At 42.1% G+C, this 24,378-nt stretch overlaps 1 protein-coding gene across 1 annotated transcript; it reads left to right on the top strand.

Moving 5' to 3' along the window:
* The first annotated feature begins 275 nt into the window (after positions 1–275).
* Positions 276–23,591, top strand: LOC139644696 (LON peptidase N-terminal domain and RING finger protein 2-like). Its single transcript, XM_071520153.1, has 12 exons — positions 276–2,080; positions 12,008–12,126; positions 12,964–13,086; positions 16,095–16,250; positions 16,859–17,084; positions 17,752–17,851; positions 18,585–18,699; positions 18,991–19,112; positions 19,673–19,859; positions 19,968–20,102; positions 20,331–20,480; positions 21,905–23,591. The coding sequence occupies exons 1-12, from the start codon at positions 1,324–1,326 to the stop codon at positions 22,061–22,063; spliced, it is 2,349 nt and encodes a 782-aa protein (XP_071376254.1). The 5' UTR covers positions 276–1,323; the 3' UTR covers positions 22,064–23,591.
* Positions 23,592–24,378: the final 787 nt, after the last annotated feature.

Raw genomic sequence — 24,378 nt, 5'->3', positions numbered from 1 at the left:
CGAAATGAGGATTTCACTTCGTCCTCCAGGCATCTCAGCGTGATATCACGTGTGAAAACTTGTTACAAACATCATTATTGTGGTGCAGTTTGGTGAAACACAGCACCCTGCTATTCACTGCTGACGGTGAAAGGTTATACAATATCATTGCGTTATGTAAGTGAGCAATATAGCGGACCAATAGGAATCATCCCCAGGCGTCACGTGACTGCATGCGCCTGCTTCGGTAAATTATCTCTGAAATCCAAGTAGCAACGGCTAGCTGGTGAAGCTAGCTGGCTAGCAACCAAGATGGAGTATCCCGAAGACACTATTTTTTGCCTTTATCGGCGTTTTCACGGTTAAAGAAGGAAGAAATGACGTCCGTGAGTCCCTGTGAGTTCGGTAAAATTAACGACTTTTGGGATATCAGCTTGGAAAGAGATCGTTTGTTCAGTTTTACTACCGTCGAGGGGACAATCGGTGTAAGCTAACCCGCTGTGGCTCACGCTCCCGGGGCTCTTATATAAAAACAAGTGACGCTCAGCTGCACCCGGACTGCTGCGCTTCATTGAAGCAAAGGAACACTATCCCGTGTTTTCGTAACAAACCTCATATTTTTTTCACTCTTTGTTTACCGTGAAGTATTTTAAAACCTCAACTGTTTACTGTCGATGTAGTGCTAAGTATCTTAACGGCAAGCTAGCGCGATAGATAAATGGAAATGAAGCGTATTATTGCTCCTCGCTAACGGATGAGCCAGGATTTGACCCACCGTCTCGCGACCAAACAACCCCAAATATATTGAAGAATCGTGTTTCAGAGTTGCCGTCAGTGTTAAAAAGCACAGAACACAAGAATACAAGTTTTCATTTGACGCCGAGTAACATTAGACCGCCTACTTTATGTAAAGGGGAGGCGAAAGAGAGCTGACGAGCGGAGAGCTTGGTAAATAACACAACCCGCTGCTCCGTGAAGGGGAAGCCGGTACATGAGTGCTGTTGACAAGGAAACTGCATCCTCTATTGGCTTTTGGGATGGAGAACACATAGTCAGCTCTTTGTGGGACCGTGACATGGACCAACGGTGTTAGACAGACGTCCTATTTTATTTGATGTGAGTTCGTATTACTCGGAATGAGGCCTAACCTACTTCCAGTAGCCAGCAACAGCGGTAAGAGTCGGGATCAATCGGGTCTTTCGTTCGAGAGCAAAACATTGAATGTGAGTTAGCCTTATGTCGGGATATGATTTCTAAGCAGCGTGAGGAGTTTGGCCTGCTTTTGCCAGACTCTCAGTGAACTTTGTCACCGTCAATATATCGGATTTTCCTCCGCTGCTGAAGATGGAGACGGGGATCCAGCCTCACCAGGGCGAGCTGTTCGTCCATCCGCTCTCCAACCCCGGAGCTATGGGGATATGCCCCGAAATGCTGGAGGTGGCAGAAGAGGCCAACCGGGCTGGAGACTTTAACCTGGCTGTGGAGATCTACAGCTCCCAGCTCGCCGACCTCCAGCAGCCGGACCGGGGCCTGTGCCTGCGTAAAGCCGACTCTCTGGCCCGTGCCGGCCGCATATCCGAGGCGCTCGACTCGTACTGCACCTCGGCCAGCCTGGGCAAGCTGCGGCCGGACGAGCTTCGCCTCCTGGTGGAAACCATCGCTCGTACCCTTCGCGAGAAAGAGCTGAACATCGCGGGGACAAACGGGCATGTTAAAAACGGCACGCACAGTAACGGGGAAGATGGGTTTGACACAGATGGAGAGCCTGTGGAGGACGAGGCCCTGGACTTGTTTTCCTGCCTCCTCTGCAGGTGCCTGCTCCATGAACCCACGACTCTGGAGTGCGGCCACACTTTCTGCAAACGCTGCTTGGAGGACGACTCTGTGAAAGACTGTGGACACTGCAAACATAAGCTGAACAAAAAAGATGGACAGGTGCTGCCCATCGGCCTGAGACTAAATGTTGTTCTCAGCGGCCTGCTGGATAAATGTTTCGCGACTGAAAGCAAAGCCAGGAAACACTGGATAGACGGAGAGGTGTTGTGGAAAAAACAGAACCACAAGGATGCTTTGGAGAAGTACAACATGGCAGTAGAGCTAGGTAAGAGAGCACTGCATCCGTAGATACAACTAGAAATGTGTTGTTTATTTTTTCCAATCATATCATGTTTGTTTTATGCCACTCATGTTTGTGAAACCTGAAGCGTTTTGTCCAGGTGACCTACTTTTCTCTCTCTCACGTCCCGGTGTCACCCATAGGTGGCGCCCCTCTCACCTGTCTAAACCCTACTGAGGTCAGACGTTACATGACACTCCATCCCTCATTATCTGAGCACACTTATCCATGTACCCTATTTTCCTATGATGGCTTAAGTCACACATATCCATACCCTATTTTATATTTATAACCTGTAGTTTTTACATCCAGCAGCTACAGGGCTGGGATGTGTGTTAGTTTTATTTTTATTTTTTAGATATTTCAGGCTTTCAGGACATATCAGCCCCCCCTGAATTATCCCAGACTTTGAGTTATTCATTTATATAATACTTACATATAGCATTAACACACTCCTCATTTGTGATGGGTTGGGTTGGATTGACTCCTCCCCCCTCCTCCTCTGGGGTTAAGCTGGCAGTTTATGATAGGTTGGGTAACCATACATTGAGGCCATAGAGGCTGTGCTGTTTAAGGGAGTGATATAACTGCTGCAATGCTGCTTTAACTTCAAACCTACTTACTTTAGCACTTAGAGAGAGGAATGCTTTACGAATAGTTCTTATTACATAGCTATGGTAATAAAGAAGTAGCCTATTTTATTTATAAGCTGCCGTTTTCCCGAAACTATCGGCCAAGACCCAAAATGTTCCGATGGCTTGTCACATGGAGAATACCCGTGTGTTTCATTAATCCTGGGTCAGGGCGTCACTCAATTTGCTCAGTTTGAATCCTCAGAGGAAGTTGAGCAACCTTCACACCTTCGGCCTACATATCAGAATCAAAATATCAAGCTGGTTTCTCTGGTCCTTTTGCAGCTCGGCAGGTAAAGCAAGGCACTAACACTGCCAGGGTTGGGGGTTCTATTCCCACCAGGGCCTCCCAGACTGAAGTGTTAGTGTAAGATGCTTTGGATAAAAGTGTCAGCCAAATGGGAAAAAAAAACACGTCAGATTCTCTGAGTGTACAAACGGGCTCTTTTCAGACGTTTCTCTGCCGACTCGTCTGCAGATCAATATTGATTCACGCCTTCTGTCTGGTAAAGGAATCGGGCCGCTGAGTGGACAGAGTGCCTTCGCAGCTCTGTCGCTGCCAGCCAGTGTTTTCCCAACAAACCCGGCAGGAGGCCTTCTGGCATCCGTGACGCAGACCAGTACAGAGCGTTAGGGGGCCGTGATGTCAGCAGCTATACAGCTGTTACTCAACCTGTGCTGCTTGGCCTCTTTTCACTTATCAGTGTCATGTGGCTTGTGCACTGTATGTACACCATGAAAATGATATACTGTGTGTGTGTGTGTGTGTGTGTGTGTGTGTCAGTCAGAGAGAGAGATGTAGCCTATCTGTGAGTAAGAGTATGTTTTACTTGGCTGCACAGCACAAGCCACAGCTTCGTTTCGTGTGATGAAATAAGCTGGTTATGTTTTCATTTTAGTTTATTTACAGTGATAACACGTAGAAATGAAATGATAACACAGTGATAAAATAATAAACACACAAAGAGAAACAAATGGCTTATCTGTGCAAGGCAGATAAAACAAATCCTGCAGGGCTGATAAGGACGTCTCACCTCGAGGAAAATCAAAACAAAATGATAAATGACAAGCAAAGGCAAAGCTGAAGTGGATGAAAGAATCTGAATGAGAATGTAACATAACATGATGGAAAACACTACATTAAGATGCATACTTTTGCTACGCATTTTGTTAGGTACATTATATGTGCGATATCCACTTGTGCTGCCTGATGATGCTTTTCTCAAGCTTCCAGCTTTTTCTTTCCGTCTACTTCCTTTTTAATTTCCTGCATATGTTTTCTATTGTGAGAAGCCATTAGCATTTAGGTCAGCCCCTTCTCATTTGTACCGCATCCAGCTTGAAGAACTGGATCTTCTGTTCTGTCACAGCCAGCCCCAGAATCAGAATGAGTAGAGCGGACGCCTCCAACAGACAGGCTATTCAGGAGCATCAATTTGAATGAGAATACCTGGCCTGGTTTATTCTGATCCAGTACACCAGCCGGGACGTCCCGTCCAACTGTAGCTGGAAGGAGACAGTCTAGAAACCTGAGACGGACCTGAACAATACGCTGAACCTTTGAGCGTTAAAGGAGAACAATGGTGTAATTTTACCTTTTTTCCTATTGGAATTACTGCCCATGAAATTTCTAAACCTAATATTAATCCGCTGTTATCAAAAATCCATTAAAATCTGCTCAGAGACACACTGCTGCCTTGACTCACGCAGTACATCATGTTGAACGGCACGTGTATTGCAAGGTGTCCTAACATGTCTTTATCACGCAGCTAATTATCATGTTAAATGGGGATTGTTTTTTAACTTTTTCCATTTCTGTGCACTCAAACTTCTGGCGGCAGCGAAGAGACAAAATGAAACTTGTGGCAGAGTGGGAGACAAATACGCACCATGATCTCTTCACATTAAATACTGGCAGCATGGAATTACATTTGCTATGACTGTGGCTTTATAAAGTCAGGTTAAGAAAAAATACAATAAACGTGTTATTTAAGATAATGGATTAGGTTAGTCGAGGCAGCGGTTTCTCTCTGAGCTGTTTTTAATGTATTTTTGAAAACAATGGGAGCCTGTAATTTCCAACCTGCAGCAGAACAGACAGTAGGAGCTTCTGACTGTGGAAATACATCAGTGGGTTCAGACTTTTCATGGGCGTTAATGACGATATGATAAAACTAAAATTACACCAGTGTTACCTAGGGCTGAACAATTAATCGAAATTTTATCGAAATCGCAATATGGCCTACTGCAATTTTGAAATCGCAGGAGGCGCAATATTTGTTAAAGGCGAAATGTGTGTCAAAATACCATTTTAAATTAAATATTGTCGTGCTGTAGAGATGTCCTGGCCTACACATCATATTCTACAGACTTAAGAAAACATCTTTGTTTGGTACAGATCCCCGCAAAAATCACACCATAATCATTTTAATACATTTTTCAATGAAAATGAGAATAATGTAAAAATTTTCATTCCCTCTAATATCGCAAATCATATCGCAATTGCAATATCAGTCAAAATAATTGCAATTAGATATTTTTTCAAAATCGTTCAGCCCTAGTGTTACCCTTTAAGTTTCCCTCAATATCGTAGAATTGTTGACATACTAAACACAATTGCTTCCTCGACTACATGACTTTGAAAGAGATTTTTTACATCCTTTAAAGTCCCATTTTTATTTCCACGTTCTGCCCACACAGTCTGCCCAAACTTTAACGTATTGAATCAGCTGTAAGGTTCGCACCTGTCGACATTTCCTCTCTCTGGACAATGAGATGAATCAGAGAGAAAATGCTCCAATCACAACACCCACCTCGTCAACGGCGATGCTATCGCTGTAGGAAACATCACACAAAGTCCCCAGACTGTTTGGATCAAAGAGACAAAGAGTCTGGTTAGGACCAGGCCAAGCTGATCCTGCTTTCTATTCAGAATCTACATTCAGAATCAGACAGAGTTCTGGGGCCAAATTAAAGAATAAAATGATAACTGCTGATGTGATCGTATCTCAAAAGTCAAACATGAAAAATCGTAAGATACCCACGCAAATACAAATTCTAAACAGACTTCAGTTTCCTATTTTATAACGACCCTAGCTTTATTTCAGGACTCCCTCCCTGCTGTGAACAAACTCTTTGCTCTGCCCAGAGAGTGCTTTGAAAGTTTTAGAAACTTCTGACAGTCGACTAACCCCGCGATCAAACTGCGACGGACTTGGTCAGTGTGTCACTCTATTCTGACCAACAATGGGCGGAGCCAGAGACTTTGGTTACATCTTGTTCAAGTGTAGTGCTCTGCTGCTGCCTCGAAGTTTTGAACTGGTAAATTGTGTATTTGTGCTGTTCTGGTATTGCCTGTCAAACGTTAGGCTATATTGTTTTGATGAGTTAACATAGCTAGCTAGCAAGCGCTAATTAAGTAGCATTAATTGAAAACAAACTGGGAGAAAACTAAATAAAATGACATCAGAGCTTCCCATCGACCGCAATGAAAGATGTTCTCCAAGCTTTGTTTTTGAGATGATGTAATCTTTCACATAAAAGTCATAGAGAAATGGGAAGCTTTGAATGGCTGTTATCCTCCATTTTTTCCATCTCTGTAGGAAATAAATGGACTTCCAGTGACTTATTGATCTTGTTGTTTGAAAGTGGAGTGACAGGCTCAAGTCTGAGCTTCAGTCAAATTGACGCGCATGTGAAGCGAAGCTGGAAAAAATGCTACAATATTTTCACTAGGGCTGAACAATTAATCAAAATTTTATCGAAATCGCAATATGGTCTACTGCAATTTTCAAATCACAGGAGGTGCAATATTTGTTAAACGCAAAATGTGTGTCAAAATACCATTTTAAATTTAATATTTTTGTGCTGCAGAGATGTCCTGGCCTACACATCTTATTCTACAGACTTAAGAAAACATCTTTGTTTGGTACAGAATCCCCGCAAAAATCACACCATAATAATTTTAATACGTTTTTCAATGAAAATGAGAATAATCATCAGTCAAAATAATTAGATATTTTTTCAAAATCGTTCAGCCCTAGTTTTCACCCATGATCACCACTGCGACATTTATCCACAATAGGTGATTTGTTGCTGTGGTGACAGATTTGCTTACAGCTGTGAAGTTGACCACCTAGCTAACTTTTTTAGGAAGTGAGACATCATCAACATTTTGCCGTTAAGATGTAGAGTTCACATCATACTGGAAGAAGCAGGAAATGGGAATGACATCTCGTTGCTACAACTTTATTTAACATCCAAAGTCATTTTTATCTATGAATTTCACATCAACCGCAAACTGCAGCAGATATTGCTCACTTTTCCTAATTAGAATTTATTATATTCTGAATATTAGTAATAACTTTGATTATTATTGTCTGGACCTCTGTCATCATCCTGTCCAGCGTCAGCCGCTGACCCAGTTGTGTTGTCATTATGCACCTGTGTTACCCAGAGAGGTTGGGCTGTGTGGACGTCCCGCGGGAAAGAGGCCCAAAATAGTCATTAATCATCAACATCATCCTTAGTCCTTCCTTCTCATCCACCCACAGCTTGTTCCCTTTGGGGCTGATTAGAGAGCCTCGGCACTAAAGAGTGGGAAAAACACAAAGATGTTGATTGATGGACAGCTAATTGAGTTGTTCCACTCAACGTGAGAAGATGGGGCTTGAAAATTCCCATATTTACTTAGTCACATGTATTTTTCTTATTATTTTTATGGCATGCACTTCAGCCCAACCCACGTATTCCTCTCAGGTTTTCTTTGAGATCACCACAGTCAAAGTCTGGATGTTGACTTGATGTATAATTAGTGCAAGAATTCTGCATGGTATACAGCAGGGCAGCCCACGTGTCGGTATGTTTCTTAGGTTTTCCTCCAAGAAACTATAGTTCAAGGAATCTGCATGAAATCCTACATTTTGTTTATCTCCCTGAGAGTCAAAGCCTCAGTTTTCACTGATCGTTAGCCTAACTGTATAGAGGGTTCAGCGTAAAGTCAGGCCAAAGACAAAGCTTTAAGTTGAGGGTTAATGATTTAACCAGTTAGTGAAGCTGTTATTGAAGGTTGATGAAAATCAATAGCCAGTAGTATTATCAGGGTGTCCGTGGGGTCTTAAAAACTATTAAAAGTTAATAAATCAATTTAGCGAAAATTAAGACCCTTAAAAAGTATTATAGTCTTAATCGCCATTTTATGAGGAATAAAATTTTGTAGCTATTTTTTCAATGTGAATAGCCTATTTTGTCCAAAGAGTTTGCATGCTAAAAGTTTGCGTGAATTTATTTATTTTGCTCCTCACAACTACTACAACAAACTACAACAGGAAACAGTAATGCATAACCCGGAAATTAAGAGACGCTCTCTTGTGCACCAGGAGAATTTGGGATTCTTCTGTGTCGGCTGTCACTAAGTGGAAAGTACTATGGAAAGTGAATGGGAAAGAGAGCAAAGCATGCAAAGAGCACAGAGATTTTTGTTAATGACCGTGTTGTGTGCGTGCGTGTGTGTGAGCGTGTTACTGTTATTACTTTTAATAAACCTTGTCTGTGGGTTAGTCACTCAATTTATTCTCTTGAGCTTTGTTCCCTCCCAGCCTATCTGAATTCTGTTGTATTGATACAGTGGTCCATAGAAGTTATCGCAAACTAAGACTGTTTAGCTTTGCAATCTCGAAATCAATGTATAGTAAATGTAAATTAAAGGTGTCGCTGATGTAACCGGTTACAGCTCGAAGTGGCATTGAGGTCTTAAAATATATTGAAAATGTCTTAAAAAAGGTCTTAAAAGGTATTGAATTTAACTTCATGATTCCTGCATATACCCTGATTATATTCTTATGCTAGATTCTTATTATCTGCTTCTTTTGACTTAAAACTGCCATGCATTTTGAAATTCCTGTTTTTACAGCTTTTATTTCTTACTGTTTCCGTATTTAATTACATGTAGTATAGCATCACACAAAGCTTTCTGGACCAGAGTGCAGTTGTGTTGTTTGCTCTTCCTATGGCTTGGCCCCAAACTGCACATTTCAGCTCACTGGTCTACAGTTAATCAATAACCATATTTTTGTTTTGCATCAGAGCGTCAGGAGTGGCCACGTACATAACTTTGTCATAAATCATCAGTAGCACCATATTGCGGGTGTTTGATCTTAGCACAATATTTTGGATTTGTGGATAAATATTCTGCAATGGTCCTGCTGTCGGTGTTGACGCTGCGTTCTCAGCTGACTCAGCTCAGGCCGGGCCGCTTCTCTGCCTTCTGTTCCTTCTGTTCCTTCTGTGGGAAGATGGCAGATCCAGCCTTTGAAAAAAGGTTTCTTAAGAAACTCGCTTAACGGGTCCAGGATCCGAAATTCCCACCCGTCAAGCGCCAAATGGCAGTAAAATTTGTCTTTGGCTGACAAATCACTAAGGGTCGCCGCCACACTGGCCGGGAACTTTTTAAGACGATAACATGTGAAAGACTCAGTCTTTGCTCTTTGCCTGTTCTCAAACTTTGTCCCTGCTGGCCACCGTACACAATCTGACTGTCAGCCAATCAAATCAAAACAAAACACTGGCTCTGTATCAAACAGACTCCTGATTGGTAATTGGGAATTGGATTGGTAGTAGGGCTGGGCGATATGGACAAAATCAAATATCACAATATTTTTACCAAATAGCCTACCTTGATATCGATATTGTGACAGTATTGTAGGGATGACTATTGGTGCTTTCACAAAATATTTACACAATGAGATTTTTGATAAATAATCATCAGTAATGTGAATATAATGACTAAGTGGGTAAAGGCAAATAATAGAACAGCTAGAACAGTCTGGTAAGTTCAGAAAATGACATCACTTTACTGTAATGCAGCCTTTAAAACCAGGAAAAGACAACACTTATGCCATATCACGATATTACAATATCCAAAATCTAAGACGATATCTAGTCTCATATCACGATATTGATATAATACTGATATATTGCCCAGCCCTAATTGGTAGCATCTGAACTGCAAACTTTTCCACGTGTTTCTCTGCTGCCGGTTGTCATTATGAATGCTGTTGCACTTCATGATGAATTACAAACTTGATCCATTGTATAAGCAACTTTTAAATGACCTGATTCTACACACGAATAAGCATTGAAAAGGGGTTGGGTAACATATTTGTAGGAAAAATGTATATGAATTGGTTGAACTGGTAAAAAATACTCTTATCAGGCATTTATTTTTATTGTGTTGTTTACCAGCCCTTGGCAGGTGAGCAGAAACTTAATTTTAGACACTGGGGTTTGATAGAAAAGGCAAACTTAGCAGCCATTGTCAGAATTTTACAGCATTTTCCACTCTTCCTTGATTAATGTCCCTGTTGTGAAACACAAACGGCTATAGAGTTTCCTTAGTGCTGTGGTGTAATGTTTTGCATCACGTGTTGACAAAATCAGGTGCTTTGTTAGTGATTCGTTGACTCTACGATACAACAATATCAAAATGTTGCCTTCGGGGCCGATCTTGGCTCTAAAACGACACCGCAGCCAAAAAAACCCCAATGCAACATGACCCTGCTGTTATAATCTGACGTCTGCGACCTGGCCCATGTACAACATCGAGCACTACAAGTACACAGAACACACAATTAAGTTAGTCATCCGTAATGTGCTGGACAGTGTGTCTTTTGTTAGATTGTAGCTTACAGAGGTGGAAAGTAACTACAAAGTAGTAGTAGTAGAAAGTAGTACATTTACTCAAGTACTGAACTTAAGTACAATTTTGAGGTAGTGGCTCTTTAGTATTTCCATTTTGTGAGACTTTCTACTTTTCCTCCACTACATTTCAGAGGGAAATCTTGTTCTTTTTCCTCCACTACATTTATCTGCCGGCTGGAGTTACTTTGCAGAATAAGGTTTTACATGCAAAACATACGATGAGCTCATAAATATGCTGCATTGTTAGAGTTTAAACTCCCCAACAGTATATGGAGCAGTTAGACCGACAACATTAAAATACTTCTGACAGGTTAATGCTTCAATAATTTAACTCTCTGACAGAATGAGGACTTTTACTTTTCATACTTCAGTACATTTTACTGCTAATACTTATACTTTACTTTTACTGAACTAAAGTGGAAAAGTATTTTTCCATTATGGCATTGCTACTTTGTGTAAGTTAAGTAGGGTTTGAGGACTTTTTCCACCACTGGTAGCTAATGCAGTTTACCATGGTTTGATGGAGCCTGATCATAGGAATGGCTCCAGGCTAGTCTAGAAATTACAGTAGTAAAGTACAGTTATCAAACTATTTTATTTTAAGACACAACTGAAAGCTCTGTTTATTTACTTGCTCTTAACTTGTTAACATCTGAAAGCTGTTTTGTGAACATGATGTTATCTTATTGCACAGCACTTTGTGGTCTTTTAAGAAATGTGCTGTAAAAATAAGTTGCATGGTAGGTTATTTATATTATGATTCTGCTTATTTTAATAACACGTGCCACATTCCTGAGGAAAGCGGTTCTTATTCAGTTTCCATGCCCAGATTGTCCCCACATACTCCCGGGCTTGAACCGCTTGTTGGCTTGTTTGTGTTGGGATGTAACTGTTTTGCTACAGAATTCCCTTTACAGAAGAGATGTTTTATTACAAGTTAGCTGTCGGTTCATTTAGATTGGTTCAATTCCCCCATGCAAATACACATGAAGAAGAGATTGGTTCCAAAATGAGATGTCATCATCAACATTTGATAAAACGACATTTAGTCTTACAAAATGATCAACAGCACAAAATTAGAACAGATTGTTACTTTTTAATCTATAGTAAGTAATTAAAATCCTTGGTTGACAAAATGCTCACTTCCTAGTCTGGATCCTCGAAGTCTTAAAAATATAGAATGATGAAATTCAGGGGAGGAAACTGATCAAAATTCATTTCTACCTGTCTGTCTAGTATGAGAAGAATAAAACGCTTCACTAACCTGTGCATGTAACACACGTTATAAAATGTTTGATTATGTGACCAGTGCTTCCAAATACAGGCCAAGCTGTTACACTGCAGTGACTATTGTATATAGAAACCTATATACAGTTTATATGTTAGATAATGTGACTAGTGTTGGAGTTATTCCCTCTACATAACAGTTATGTAGCACGTTTACATATGAAGTAGGTCTCATGCCACGTGTGTTACGTCGCTGGCCTACTTCTGCTAGACCTAGAAAAACCCGCTCTTCCCCTAGAGCCATATCCACTGACCTGATGGAGTGTGTGTGTGTGTTTCTCCCTGCGGTCCACAGCGCCCTCTACAGGCCGGCTGCTGAGCCAGCGGGCAGAGTTGCACATGGAGATGAGGAGCTTCAGCCAGGCTGTGCAGGACGCCAGCAGCCTCTGCAGGGTCAAACCTCTCTGGCCAAAGGTGAGAGACAGACAGGAACCAGTCAGGAGGGCAACATCAAATATACCCACAGTGCCTTGCAAAAGTAATCATCCCCCTTGACTTTTTGCACATTTTGTTGTGCTATGAGGTTATTTCAAAATGCATTTATTCAGGACTTTTTGTCTAAGTTCTATGCAACTTCAAAAACTGGACTGGAAAACAGCCCAAATGAAGCAAACGGGGTGAATACGCGTGCAAAATGTCTCTGTTTTTCTAATTTTTATGCTTTAACTTAAACTTCAACACATTTGTTTTCAGTTTTGATTGAATCCTTTATTTAAACAGATAAGTCCCATTGAGACTGAGACCTGTGTATATACAGTACATAAATATTCAAAAATATATATGTAAAAAAACAAAACAAATTCAAAACAAATTATTTACAGTTACAAGACATTGCACATGCAAACATATTAAGAAAGCCTATTAAGAAAAGTTTTCACTTTGATGGAACAGATTGCTTTGCATAGAAGAAGACAAAAAAATCCTGAATAAATGTATTTTGAAATAACTTCATAGTTAACTTTTGAACAAAATGTTCAAAAGGTCAAGGGGAGGTGAATACTTTTACAAAGCACTGTATGTCTGGGCAAAGGTGAGATGTAGAAATGCATCCTAAAATCTAAGAAGATGCTGTATTACGGTATTAACAGTATGTCAAAATTCATATATTCGTATTTGCTGCTCTCCTGCCCCTACCTGTGTTATTATCTCAGTTTTAATATGTGCTCCTGATCTACTTGATTTGTGATTTGGGTCCCAGCAGCCTGCAGTGTTTCATGTTTTTTGTTTTTCTCTCCTCCTCTGTGTGTCCAGGCTCACTACCTGAAAGCCACGGCGCTGAGTAAAGCGGGACGCAACGACGAGGCCTTGCAGGAATACTTCCTGTGTGTGGCGCTCAAGCCTGACTGGACCAAAGTCAAGCTGGAGGCTCAGAAGGTAAGAGGAACTTATAAAAAAAAACAAAAAAACACTTATTAGGCATTTTGGCAGGTGAAAAACAAACCGAAGTCCCTGATCCATCCTGCCTTTCAGTCCCCAGGCCGCCTCCCCAGCAGCCTCTAGTGGTTACAGTGAATTACTGCAAGGGCCGAAAAAACAGATTATAAAAGAGGACAGACAGCACATTACATCCTATATTATATCCTGAAGAAGGCACCAGCAGAAATGTTCCTTCTGTATTTATAAAAATAAAAAAAATGAGCATAATGAGAGCGTAATGAGTTTGGAAAACCCTCTTTTTGAGTCTGAACCATCTGTTTTCTACTGAAGATATTTTATTGTTTTTTACGCAACAAATAAAGCAAGGGTGAGCGCGGTGATTTCTTCTACACTATACAGTTAATTGCAGCAGTGGTTGAAAGAAAAGATTACAAAAAAGAAGATACATTACATTCTAGATTATATCCTTCACCCTATGCAAGCACAAGCAGCAATTTCAGTCATATCTATTATGTGTAAATGGTCATTCACTGTTTAGAGGCCGCCCAGTTATTTCTTAAGCTTGTCTGACTGTAAAAATAAGTCATAAAAGACATTTTATTCTTTCTTACACTTCTTCCTGATTTTTGTTTTAAAGAAAGAAATGTCTGTTTGCCGTTGTACAGTCAGTCCAAATCATTGTTATACATGAGCTGAAAGTACAGGGTCTATAAACGTACCAACACTTGAACATGCAGTTCCTAGGCGATGATATTCAAACGCGTTTGAAACACTGACTCCGACGTTTTTTATCTCAAGGAATCGGATGCTAATGAAAAGTAATTGCTCCACAGCCGTTCAGCTGTGGTAGACATGCGACTCCTTTATTACACCTATATTTAGAATGTATTATTATAAGATGGTCGGCCTCGGAGGGACAGTGGGTTTCTTGGAAATGAGCTTATTTACCACACAAGCACTTTGTGTTAGTTGTCAGCCAAATGCCACATGTCACATTTGCTCTCGGTGCTGTGTTTGTCTGCTCCACCAGCCACTAATGCAAGTAACCAGCCTTCATTTGGAGGTTATTTTCTGTCCTGAATATCAAATTGGTGGGTCAAACAGTTAAGGCCACAGTGTACTTGCTGCGAAAACAAATTTTGGCTGGTTCATACGAACAAAACGACACACTTTGAAAAAAAAACAAAGCACCACATTGTGCTTCGGACTTGCTGGCCGAACTACTTGAGTTTCACACACCAGGCGCCAGGATGTAGTAATCATCTGCAGTTGGTCTAAAATGTCACATGACTGGTTGCCTTGTGGAAAAGTGTCTCCATTTTCTTTTCTGGTTCATTGCCTTTGTTTCCATCTCCTGCTAACAATTTGTGGTCGACTCTTCAAAATGAACAGTGTGCTTTATTAGAGGAAATCTGCACCTTTCTAACCGATCAAACGCTTTTTAAACCCTCAGGTTCCCTCAGCCGCCTTTTGTCGCTCTTACATCACAGTCTTTGTTGTTGTTCTGGAGTTTTTGTCTTCATGTGTCCCCACTGCTGCGGAGTATAAATAAACCAACAATACAAAGCCTCTGCTAGTCTACACAAATTATGTATGCGGTGACGTGTTTGTCTTTGTTGTAAGCATACAGTCGCCCTTTAAAGCAGCTGATGAACCTTCAGAAGCCTGAGACACTTTTTGGCCAGTGGATAGAAAAAAATAATTTCCTGCCCGGCTTACTATGTCACGACATACAGCTACGTCAGCAGGCGAGTGTATAGTGTATATAGCGCTCACAGTGTGTTTATCCCTCTCCAGGCTAGATCAGACAGGATTAGCTATGATGCTAAATCTCCAGTCAGCCCCCCTCTTCTCTTCCCCAGCCGTTAGCTAGCTGATGACGCACTGCTGTCCCGTCCCAGATGCCCCGTCCCGCAGGAAGTCAGCAGCCTGGAGGAGTCAGCATTACACGCACTGATAACTGTTACAGACGGCCGGCCCGCTGCAGGGCATGCTCTGTACCAGGAGCATCCCCCTCATCCCTGTAATCACAGAATTAAACTGTACTGAAATTCGGGGCCAAGCTGGCACGCTACACCTAACTTTTGATTATCATGGGGGAAAGAAAGGCATGGGCACAGTGCTGAAGTTTCAAGTGAAGGCTCTCCTCTGGTGTTTGTGATGAAAATGTTTGTTCCCACACACAAAACCAGCAAACTTAACTTTATGGCTCATTTGCCAAGGGCTGGTACACAAAAACAAGATCACCTGCCTAGATAATTTTCCCAGGAATACAGTATGTCACGTGTTATTTCAGGATCTTGTGACAGGTGAAGCCTTTGGTCTCTGTCTTCATTTTCTCTTTTCGTTGGCCTCACACCTGCTTTGTGTCGCCACATGGGAATAATAATGTTAGGTTTCTACTAACATCAGGCTACTTAACTGTTCAGACAGTGGAGAAACAGAAGTAAAGACACTAAGGCTTTGTTTAGAGCAGCGTAACGGGCAGCCAATCAGGAGCCTGTTTGACACGGAGCCGTTGTTTTGCTTTGATTTGATTGGCTCACGGTCAGAAAAAATATTCAGTAGTCAGCAGGGTGAAAGAGTGAGAATAGGCAAAGACTGAAGAGTGGATATAACTTAATTGCTTTCACATGTTATCATCTCTAAAATCTATTGTCCATTGTGGTGGTGACCCTTATTGATTTATCTATCAAAGACACAAACAAAAGAAAAGTTTGAGTCAGATGAAAGGTTTTGATTCAGGGACCAAAGATCACCTGCAGCTCTAAAACTCTTTGTTCACAAATCCAGTTTGGACCAAACTCTCTCTGAAGAAATTAACTGCAGCCTCTGAGATTTGGAAATTGTAGAAGTTCATATTGCGATTTAGATTTTTGTTTTTTGGATTAATTGTTCATCTCTAGCTTCAGATTTCAGTTTACCTGCTTACTGTCCCTCAGTTAAGTTTAAGCTAAGTGTAAAGCAGTGAGCCATGGTTGTGTTGTGTGTGTGTTGTGTCCCAGGTGCTGAGCGAGCTGTTCTCCTCGGTGTTTGAGAGGGAGGACCTGCCGACGCCGCTGCACCCCCTGCAGGGCGGAGCGGCCACCCGCCTCATCAAACCCACCGCCCTGCTCAGCTCCCTCAGGCCGCTCACACAGAGATCTGGCTGCTCCGCACAGGTTAATACACACACACACACACACAGACACACACTGTGCACAACAGATATATTGTATTTTAATGAACATCAAAGCTGCACTAGGGAACTTCACATGTTGGCAGCAGCAAGAGGAAACTGTTTGAAAACTGTTCAGACTGCTGACAGCAGCTCATGTTTAATTTGGGCAAACAGAGCGGACCTGAAGCCTCTTAGTGGGACCCTTCTCTGCTGCAGCCCCAGTGTGTGATTTATGTTTACATGCTGGTGTATTTTTACATACAAATTACACTTACCTAGTGCAGCTTTTATGTGAGCAAATGCATATCAAATTAATAGTTTGTATCCCTACTCCCAACGCATGCACACACACTAGTGTCTAATTGTAAATGCAGTTTTATTTCCCATAATCAATAAAAGCTGAATAAGGCAACAAAGACATTACATTTCTTTGAGAATGCCCAGTCTTAGCTGAAAATGATCAAGATGTGGCAACATACAAAAACTGCAATAAAATAATTCTGTTCCCCACATCAAGGCTAATGATCATGATCACAGAGTCAGAGTGATCAGGATAATCGCTGCAGGATAATTCACCCCCCCACCCCCCCTCCCCCTCTCTCTGTCCAGGACTCAGAGTTCAGTGTGACTAAGAGCGCGCCGGTCGACTCGTCCGACTCGTCCTCCAGACTCGCTCCTCTGTCTCCTGACCCGGCGGTGGGGGAGGGCGGCAGCAGTAAGAGCCTGGCCGGCGTCCTGGCAGCGCTGCCGGCGCCCCCCGGTGGCCTGAAGAGGAAGCACAGCGGGGACGGGGCCCCGGCGGGCTTCAGCCCCCCCTCCAAACTTCCCAGACCAGGTGGGAAGACTTTCATTCCAAAATAACATTAAAGATAGATAAATCTTTATTGCCCACGACATTACATGTAATGGAAATTTGTCTTTGGCACTCCAGCAACAAAAATCCAGCACACCAGACTTTATATAGACTTTATATACACATATATTACACACACAAGAGATAAAAGATAAAATTCAGGTATAAGTAATTAATTAATTCAAATTCAAGATAAACAGATAAGTAAAATAAAAAATAGAAAGTAGGAATGCAACTTATACAGAGCATTGAGTTAAAATTTAATTTAGCTAATTTATATTATTCACTGCTGAAATAACATTGTTACACCTACTCTAATGCAATGATGCCTGACGTAAAATATTTATGTAAAATATTTGAATTTGAACTAAAAAATAGAATGATAAAATGCTGGTTTAGCTTTTAGAAACTGTAAGGAGATTTTTAAACAACGCAAATAAAAATTCAAGTTTGACATGAAGTCAAACGCGTCTCAAATGAAGAGCTACTGGTCTGCATCCACTTTAACTCAGTCAGCAACATGAATAGAACCATCTATTAGAGGAATTCTCCTTTTGTGGAAAATAAAACATCACTGATGGCAGATGAGTCGCAGTTATCGCAGTTGTCACGGTGATAACATTTTTCGATGTTGTGATGTGTTGTGCAGACGAGGCGAGCTGCTCCCAGAAGGCTGCGGTGTGTGGAGGGAGGACGGTTCCCGCTCAGCTGCTGGACAGTGGAGACATGGAGTGTTCCCTCTGCATGAGGTGACGGCATGCACACACACACACACACACACACACAAACACAAACACACTAAATGCATGTATACGCACCATACGCACATACAGTTATGACCAACGGTATTTGTTGGATTAAGTTTATCCCTCATTCAGGGTTCCCACAGGCCTGGAAAATCCTTGAAAGTTTGGATTGGAGGAAAAATTAGTCGTTAAAAGTTTTTGAAAATGGATGGATGGCCTTTAAAAAGTGCTTGATTCTATTAAAAATGCATTCATCAATATTCCTCAGCTCTCTGGACCTCCCTCTGTCCCTCCTAGGATCAGCATCCTGAGGAAAACTGATGGAGATTTGTTTAAAATGAAGGATTTCACCAGGATTTCTTGACTTGACAACATCAGGAGTAAAACATGAGGCCTCTATGATGTCTAATTCTGACCGATGTCATGTCTTACCCCAAAACATGGCCATTACATCCTTGAATTCCCCAAAACAACCCCCCCCCCCCCCCAAAAAAAAAACCTAGAAAGTCATTGAAAAGTCCTCAAATTAGGTGTCCAAGCGAGTGTGGGAACCCTGCACATATCCTTCGTATCTTGTACTCAATTTTGAATGCAACTTTTTGCCGATCATTTCCAGGGCCTCAAACTGTAGTGCGTGTATCATGTTAATGTGAGCCAGCCAGTGTCAGGCGGTCCAGTGCGTTAATGATGTTAACCTCTGTGTGTTTGTTTGGTTTTTTTGGCGGTCGTCCCCCAGGCTTTTCTACGAGCCGGTGGCCACGCCCTGCGGACACACCTTCTGCCTCAAATGTCTGGAGCGCTGCCTGGACCACAACCCCAACTGCCCCCTCTGCAAGGAGAATCTCTCCGAGGTACACACACACACACACATACGCGCACACACACACATACGCGCACACACACACACACACACACACACACACACGCAAATGCTGAGGGAGTAACATTGTTAGGAGCTTGAACAATAGGCAGCGGGGCTTATGGGAAATGTGGTCTTGATATGGAGGAACACTAGAAGTAACAATACTGCTGGAGTGAGGTAGAGGAGGCCAATTATCTAATAACCCTACAGTACCGTTATAGTTACAGCCTAGTTGTGTGTAACGGGTGTGTGTCTGTGTGTGTGTGTGTTGTCATTGCAGTACTTGGCCACCAGGGGCTTCAACAAGACCCTGCTGATGGAAGAAGTGCTGCAGCGTTACCTCGGAGACGAGCTGGCCGAGAGAAAGAAGATCCACGAGGAAGAGATGAAGGAGCTGTCCAAGTCAGTCCCCCCCCCCCACACACACAGACTCACAGACACTTGAATGGTTATTTGTGTCTGTTTAAACACAAAAATCACAGGATCATAAATAGTAATTAGTCAGTAACACTTCACCTATACAAACATCAGCTACATACAACACCAAAGATGCCTGGCAATCTGAAAAAGTCTTGAAATAAATAAACTAAATATAAGGCTTTAAAATGTCTAAAGTACAGGTATTTAAGGTCTTATTTTTTCACCATGCAATGACAGGTTTCTTTGCACAAATAATAATATTAACAATTTAAGTATGCATCCTATCCGCTTCACTAAACACAGTTGGACTTATCGCCCCCTAACAGTTGAGTTCTTGGTGTCCTTTCTTTTTTACTCTGCCCATTTTATAGTTTCTGAACTTTGATTATCTGTGTTCAGTCAGAAACCAGAAATTTAAATTCAGTTCCAGGTAGTATTAAGAAGGAAATCCTTAAATCCAGCATGCTGAAACCAGCAGATGAATACACACACACACACACACACACACACACACACACAGCGTCTCTGTTCCTCTGCTGCAGCTTGAACCAGGAAGTGCCGATCTTCATCTGCACCATGGCCTTCCCCACCATCCCCTGCCCGCTGCACGTCTTCGAGCCGCGCTACCGCCTCATGATCCGCCGCTCCATGGAGACCGGCACCAAGCAGTTCGGCATGTGCATCGCCGACGAGCTCAAAGGCTTTGCCGACTACGGCTGCATGCTGGAGGTGAGCGCGTGTCGCCGTGTTAACTCTTAACCCGTAACCTCCCCGCTGTGCACGGTCAAATAAAGCAGAGAGTCCGTGAATATAAATACGAGCTGAATCCTCTTCCAGGTGCGCGACGTGAAGTTCTTCCCTGACGGCCGCTCGGTGGTCGACACCATCGGCGTGTCGCGCTTCAAGGTGCTGAGCCACGGCCAGAGAGACGGATACAACACTGCCAAGATAGAGTACCTGGAGGACCGGAAGGTGTGTGTGTGTTTCTGTGTGTTTCTGTGTGTGTTGGAGGATGTGGAGAATTGGCACTTATTGTTAAATAGGTGTATAATTATGGCATGTAATATTAGCTAACAAAGTGCTTTCCATTAAAGTCTCATTAAAATAAAAAAAAAAGAAAACAGTTTATAAAGAAAGCCCTAGGAAAGTGATAGAAGACAGCAACAAGAGAGCGGTGTGTGTGTGTGTGTGTCCCGTCAGGTGGAGGGGGAGGAGCTGGCAGAGCTGCTGAAGGTGCACGACTCTGTGTACGAACAGGCCAACAGCTGGTTCACCTCCCTGAAGGACAACATGAAGAGCCAGATCCTGAGCCACTTCGGACACCTTCCCAGCAAAGACCCCGACCCGCAGGTGGGACAGAGACACAGGGAAACCCTTCCAGCACACAGTGTCACTGGTAGAGCTGCAACGATTAATAGATTAGTTGTCAACTATTAATCGCCAACTATTTTGATAATCGATGAATCGGTTTGAGTAATTTTTTAAGAAAAATACGTCAAAATTCTCTGATTCCAGCTTCTTAAATGTGAATATTTTAGTTTCTTTCCTCCTCTATGACAGTAAACTGAATATCTTTGGGTTGTGGACAAAACAAGACATTTGAGGACGTCATCTTGGGCTTTGGGAAACACTGATCCACATTTTGTAGACCAAACAACTAATCGATTAATTGAGAAAATAATCAACAGATTAATCGACAATGAAAATAATCGTTAGTTGCAGCCCTAGTCACTGGTTTCTCCACCATTCACTGCACATTTAAGGAAAATGTACTGTATGTGGAAACAAGTTACCAGCTCACCATTGCCTTCTTGAAATGGAGGAAAATGCTGACTACCGTAAAACTTCAATTAATAGCCCGAGCTTTTATTTGCTTCAAACACTGAACTGCTCCGCAAAGATGGGAAATACTATCAAATTGTTTATTTAAACCAGTATGAATTTTACTTGTATAAAAATTAGGCTATCGAATAACTTATCAATTACGAATCATTTATTTGATCTCGCTCCGAGAAACAGCGCATAAGAGAGAGAGAGAGAGACAGAGAGAGATGCTTTGCAGTGTCAATGGCAACCGGCTGCTAATTGAGACCAGCCTTTATTTGTCAAAACGTGTCGCCACACCTGACCAGTAAAAGGGACTCGCCGTTTAATTGAAGTTTTACGGTATGCAAATTTGCAACTAAGATGTGAAAATTAATTTAAATGCAGTTATGGTTAAACAACTTTTACTTCCTTTTATTAATTAGATAATAAAGAATAGACATGATTTGTAGAAAATGATTTTGAAATGAAGTGCTGTACAATGTTTTAAAATGCACAGGTACCAGTGGTTCTCAACGTGGGGTCCGGGGACCACCAGGGGTCCTTGAGGGGGTTCCAGGGTGTCCCCAGCAAACTGATGAATTGTTAAACTTCACCGTTATTTCATTTACAAGAAGTTAACACAATTAGAGAATGTAGAAGAATGACTGTTCTGATCATAGTTTCACTGTTATCTCTCTACCTACAATACAGATAGTCATGGGATTCTGGACAAAATCATACCTGACAATAAATATACTGTCAGATTTGGGTTCGAGAGACAAAATCTCATCAAATGGGGGTCTGTGTCTCTAATTTGGACTAAATTAGGGTCCTTGCTTTGAAAAAGGTTGAGAATCACTGGTTTAGATGAATGAAATGTCTTGAATTTGCCTGTCGTTGCCCATGGCTCTTTGACGATAGCGCTGAAACTTCACTCATTCAGTGTTTGTGTGTGTTCTCTCCTGCAGGCCAGTCCCAGCGGCCCAGCCTGGAGCTGGTGGCTGCTCGCCGTTCTGCCACTGGAAAACCGAGCCCAGCTCACCATCCTGTCCATGACCTCCCTGAAGGACCGGCTCATCGCCATCCGCAGGGTCCTGATCTTCGTCACGCGCAAGAGGCCGCGTTGATTGCCCGGCCGCTGGGAGGGGGGCGGGGGATGGAGGGGTGAAGCAGTTAATTCAGAGAGTCACAAACTCATTCTTCCGTCATTCAGCAGCAGCTCGGCCGAGAGCTTTGCCTTTTTGAAAACACATCCCAGTTTCTAAGCTGTAGAAATATTCAGACGGGACCTGAAGTGCTGGCATGGGGACGTTTCCGGTTTCTGTGATGTCTGTCTGTCCGTTGGTCTAGCCGCCCACCCGTCCGTGTCCTTTCACTGGAGTAGTTTAAGCTACGATACATTTCTCCCAACCGAGTGACCTCTCACCTCTGGCTCTCTACTGAGGGCCGAGGTAAAGCAGTCAGGCCTAGCTGTTACATTTTCATCTAGGTCAGTTTTGAGTCGTTCATCTGAGTCCAATGAAGCATGTTGTGAAGGAACAAAAAACTGTGAACCGACAGGAGCGAGAGCAGGACAGAATCAAATCTTAAAGGAGTGAAGTTCTCTTACATAAACAAAGCAGTATTTCCAATGAGCTGAAAAGAAGTGGGCCCGCAAGAGAGCCGTGTGGCACGCCACATCCACAACAATGTGACAAAACCGTTCTCACATCGCACACTTCAAGAATCAAAACACTCACCTACCAAAATATGAAGCAAAAAAAAACCAAGAACACTATGTATGACTGAGAAACACACAAGACTGAATGTATTGGTTTGGCTGTAGTATGTGGATGTTTTTTTTTTTCGTACTACTGTTACAAAATCCGTTTTACAAGGTGTACAGAAGGTCAGATTCCAGTATGTGCGCCCGCAAACAGCTGCTTCTCTCTCAATCTACCTGACTGAGCCAAAACCCCGGAGCTTTCTATCTATCGTCTCACCCAGTGGTGGGTGTCATGTACCTCAGTTTGTCCTGTAGAAAGCGACGGTCACCGTGAGAGCATTGGCATTAAGTTGGGATGGTGGTTATACCCTCACTAACACACTATAGTCTAAAATCAACTGCAACTAAAGTGTAAAATCAACTGCAACAAAAGTCTGAAATCAACTGCAACTACATGCTCCACTTGATTTGAGGGGAGATTTAAATTTCAAATGTGTCACGGTATCTCAAGACAAATTTGTAGTTGCGTTTAGGAATATACATATATATTTTAAAAATGCATCCTCCCAGATGAATTTGATCTGGATCTGTCTGTCCTATTGTAGCATATCTCTGGGAAAGATAGAGACTTAGGTTTAGGGTTGATTGTGTTTTTTTTTAATTTAGTTTTTCGGGTTTTCTTTCTCTCTGCTATGCCCTTAAGTGTATGTGTATGGTGAAATCTCAACTTGGGTGATTTATCTGTATATCAATGTAACTCGGAGGCCTTTTTAATGTTTTATTTAATGAACGTTTCACCCTCTTCTCTTTCTCTCTGTGTATCTGTCCTCCATGTTTGTAACTCCTCTGCAGTCACTTGCTCTCCGTACAGACTGGGGATTACAGGGATTATTTCCCTTGTATATTTGTAAAGGGAGATCTTCTACCTATTTTTTATCGCAAATAAAAAAAACCACATGTTCAGTCCTGGCTTCACAAGTTGTGTGTTTGTTCACGATATAAAAAGATTTTGATTTTTTGATTTCGTAACACAGATAAGAATGGCGATGACGCGGCAAAAAGGCCACGCCTGCAAAGTGCAGTACAAGTGCGAAACCCTATTCAGTTTCTATGAGCAAAAGCATAAATAGACATTTTCTGTGGTTGTTTTTTCTAATAATTGATGTGATGTAGCTCGTTAGTACGGAGCCCCTCTGGGGTCACATGGTAGAAAAAAAAACAGTGTAAATCTGTGCAAACAGATTTGTAAACTGCGAACGGATTTCAAAACCGTGCCCTCGGATTCACAGTACAAATCCATTCGCATGGTTTTACACCGTTTTTTTTTCTACCATGTGACCCCAGAGGGGCTCCATACGTTAGCATTTTGTGACTTCCAGAATTTTTTTTTAATAATAATGCAGGTCTTTGATAACTGAAAAGGTAACGACAAATTATTTACACCATATACATTTCACATAAATTATCAGGGATAGAGCGGGGCAGATCACTTGTACTGCACTTTGTGGGCGTGGCCTGTTTGAAACATCACGCCATTCTTATCTATGAGGAAGTGATGCAGGAAAAAGCAGCAACAACACACATCTGCCCATCTGGTTGCTGTCATTCTCAGGTGATAGCCAATCAGCTGATGGCGTGCACGACTTCAGTGTTCTGCCCAAACTAATGCGATGCTACATTTTTTTTTCCAATTTTGGGATGTAAATGAGCAATATGAGATAGTTTCTCAGACACTCA

Source organism: Centroberyx affinis, unplaced genomic scaffold, assembly GCF_046629955.1.
Source record: "Centroberyx affinis isolate AG114_WGS23_722 - 3 ecotype Tasmania unplaced genomic scaffold, CSIRO-AGI_Caff_v1 ptg000773l_1, whole genome shotgun sequence".
Taxonomy (NCBI): domain Eukaryota; kingdom Metazoa; phylum Chordata; class Actinopteri; order Beryciformes; family Berycidae; genus Centroberyx; species Centroberyx affinis.
This window is presented reverse-complemented; position numbering and strand designations above follow the sequence as displayed.

Coding starts and splice junctions, on each gene's coding strand:
- LOC139644696 (XM_071520153.1), top strand. CDS start 1,324: ATGGAGACGGGGATCCAGCCTCACCAGGGCGAGCTGTTCGTCCATCCG. Junction 13,087..16,094: donor TCAAGCTGGAGGCTCAGAAG/GTAAGAGGAACT, acceptor GTTGTGTCCCAG/GTGCTGAGCGAGCTGTTCTC. Junction 20,103..20,330: donor AGTACCTGGAGGACCGGAAG/GTGTGTGTGTGT, acceptor GTGTCCCGTCAG/GTGGAGGGGGAGGAGCTGGC.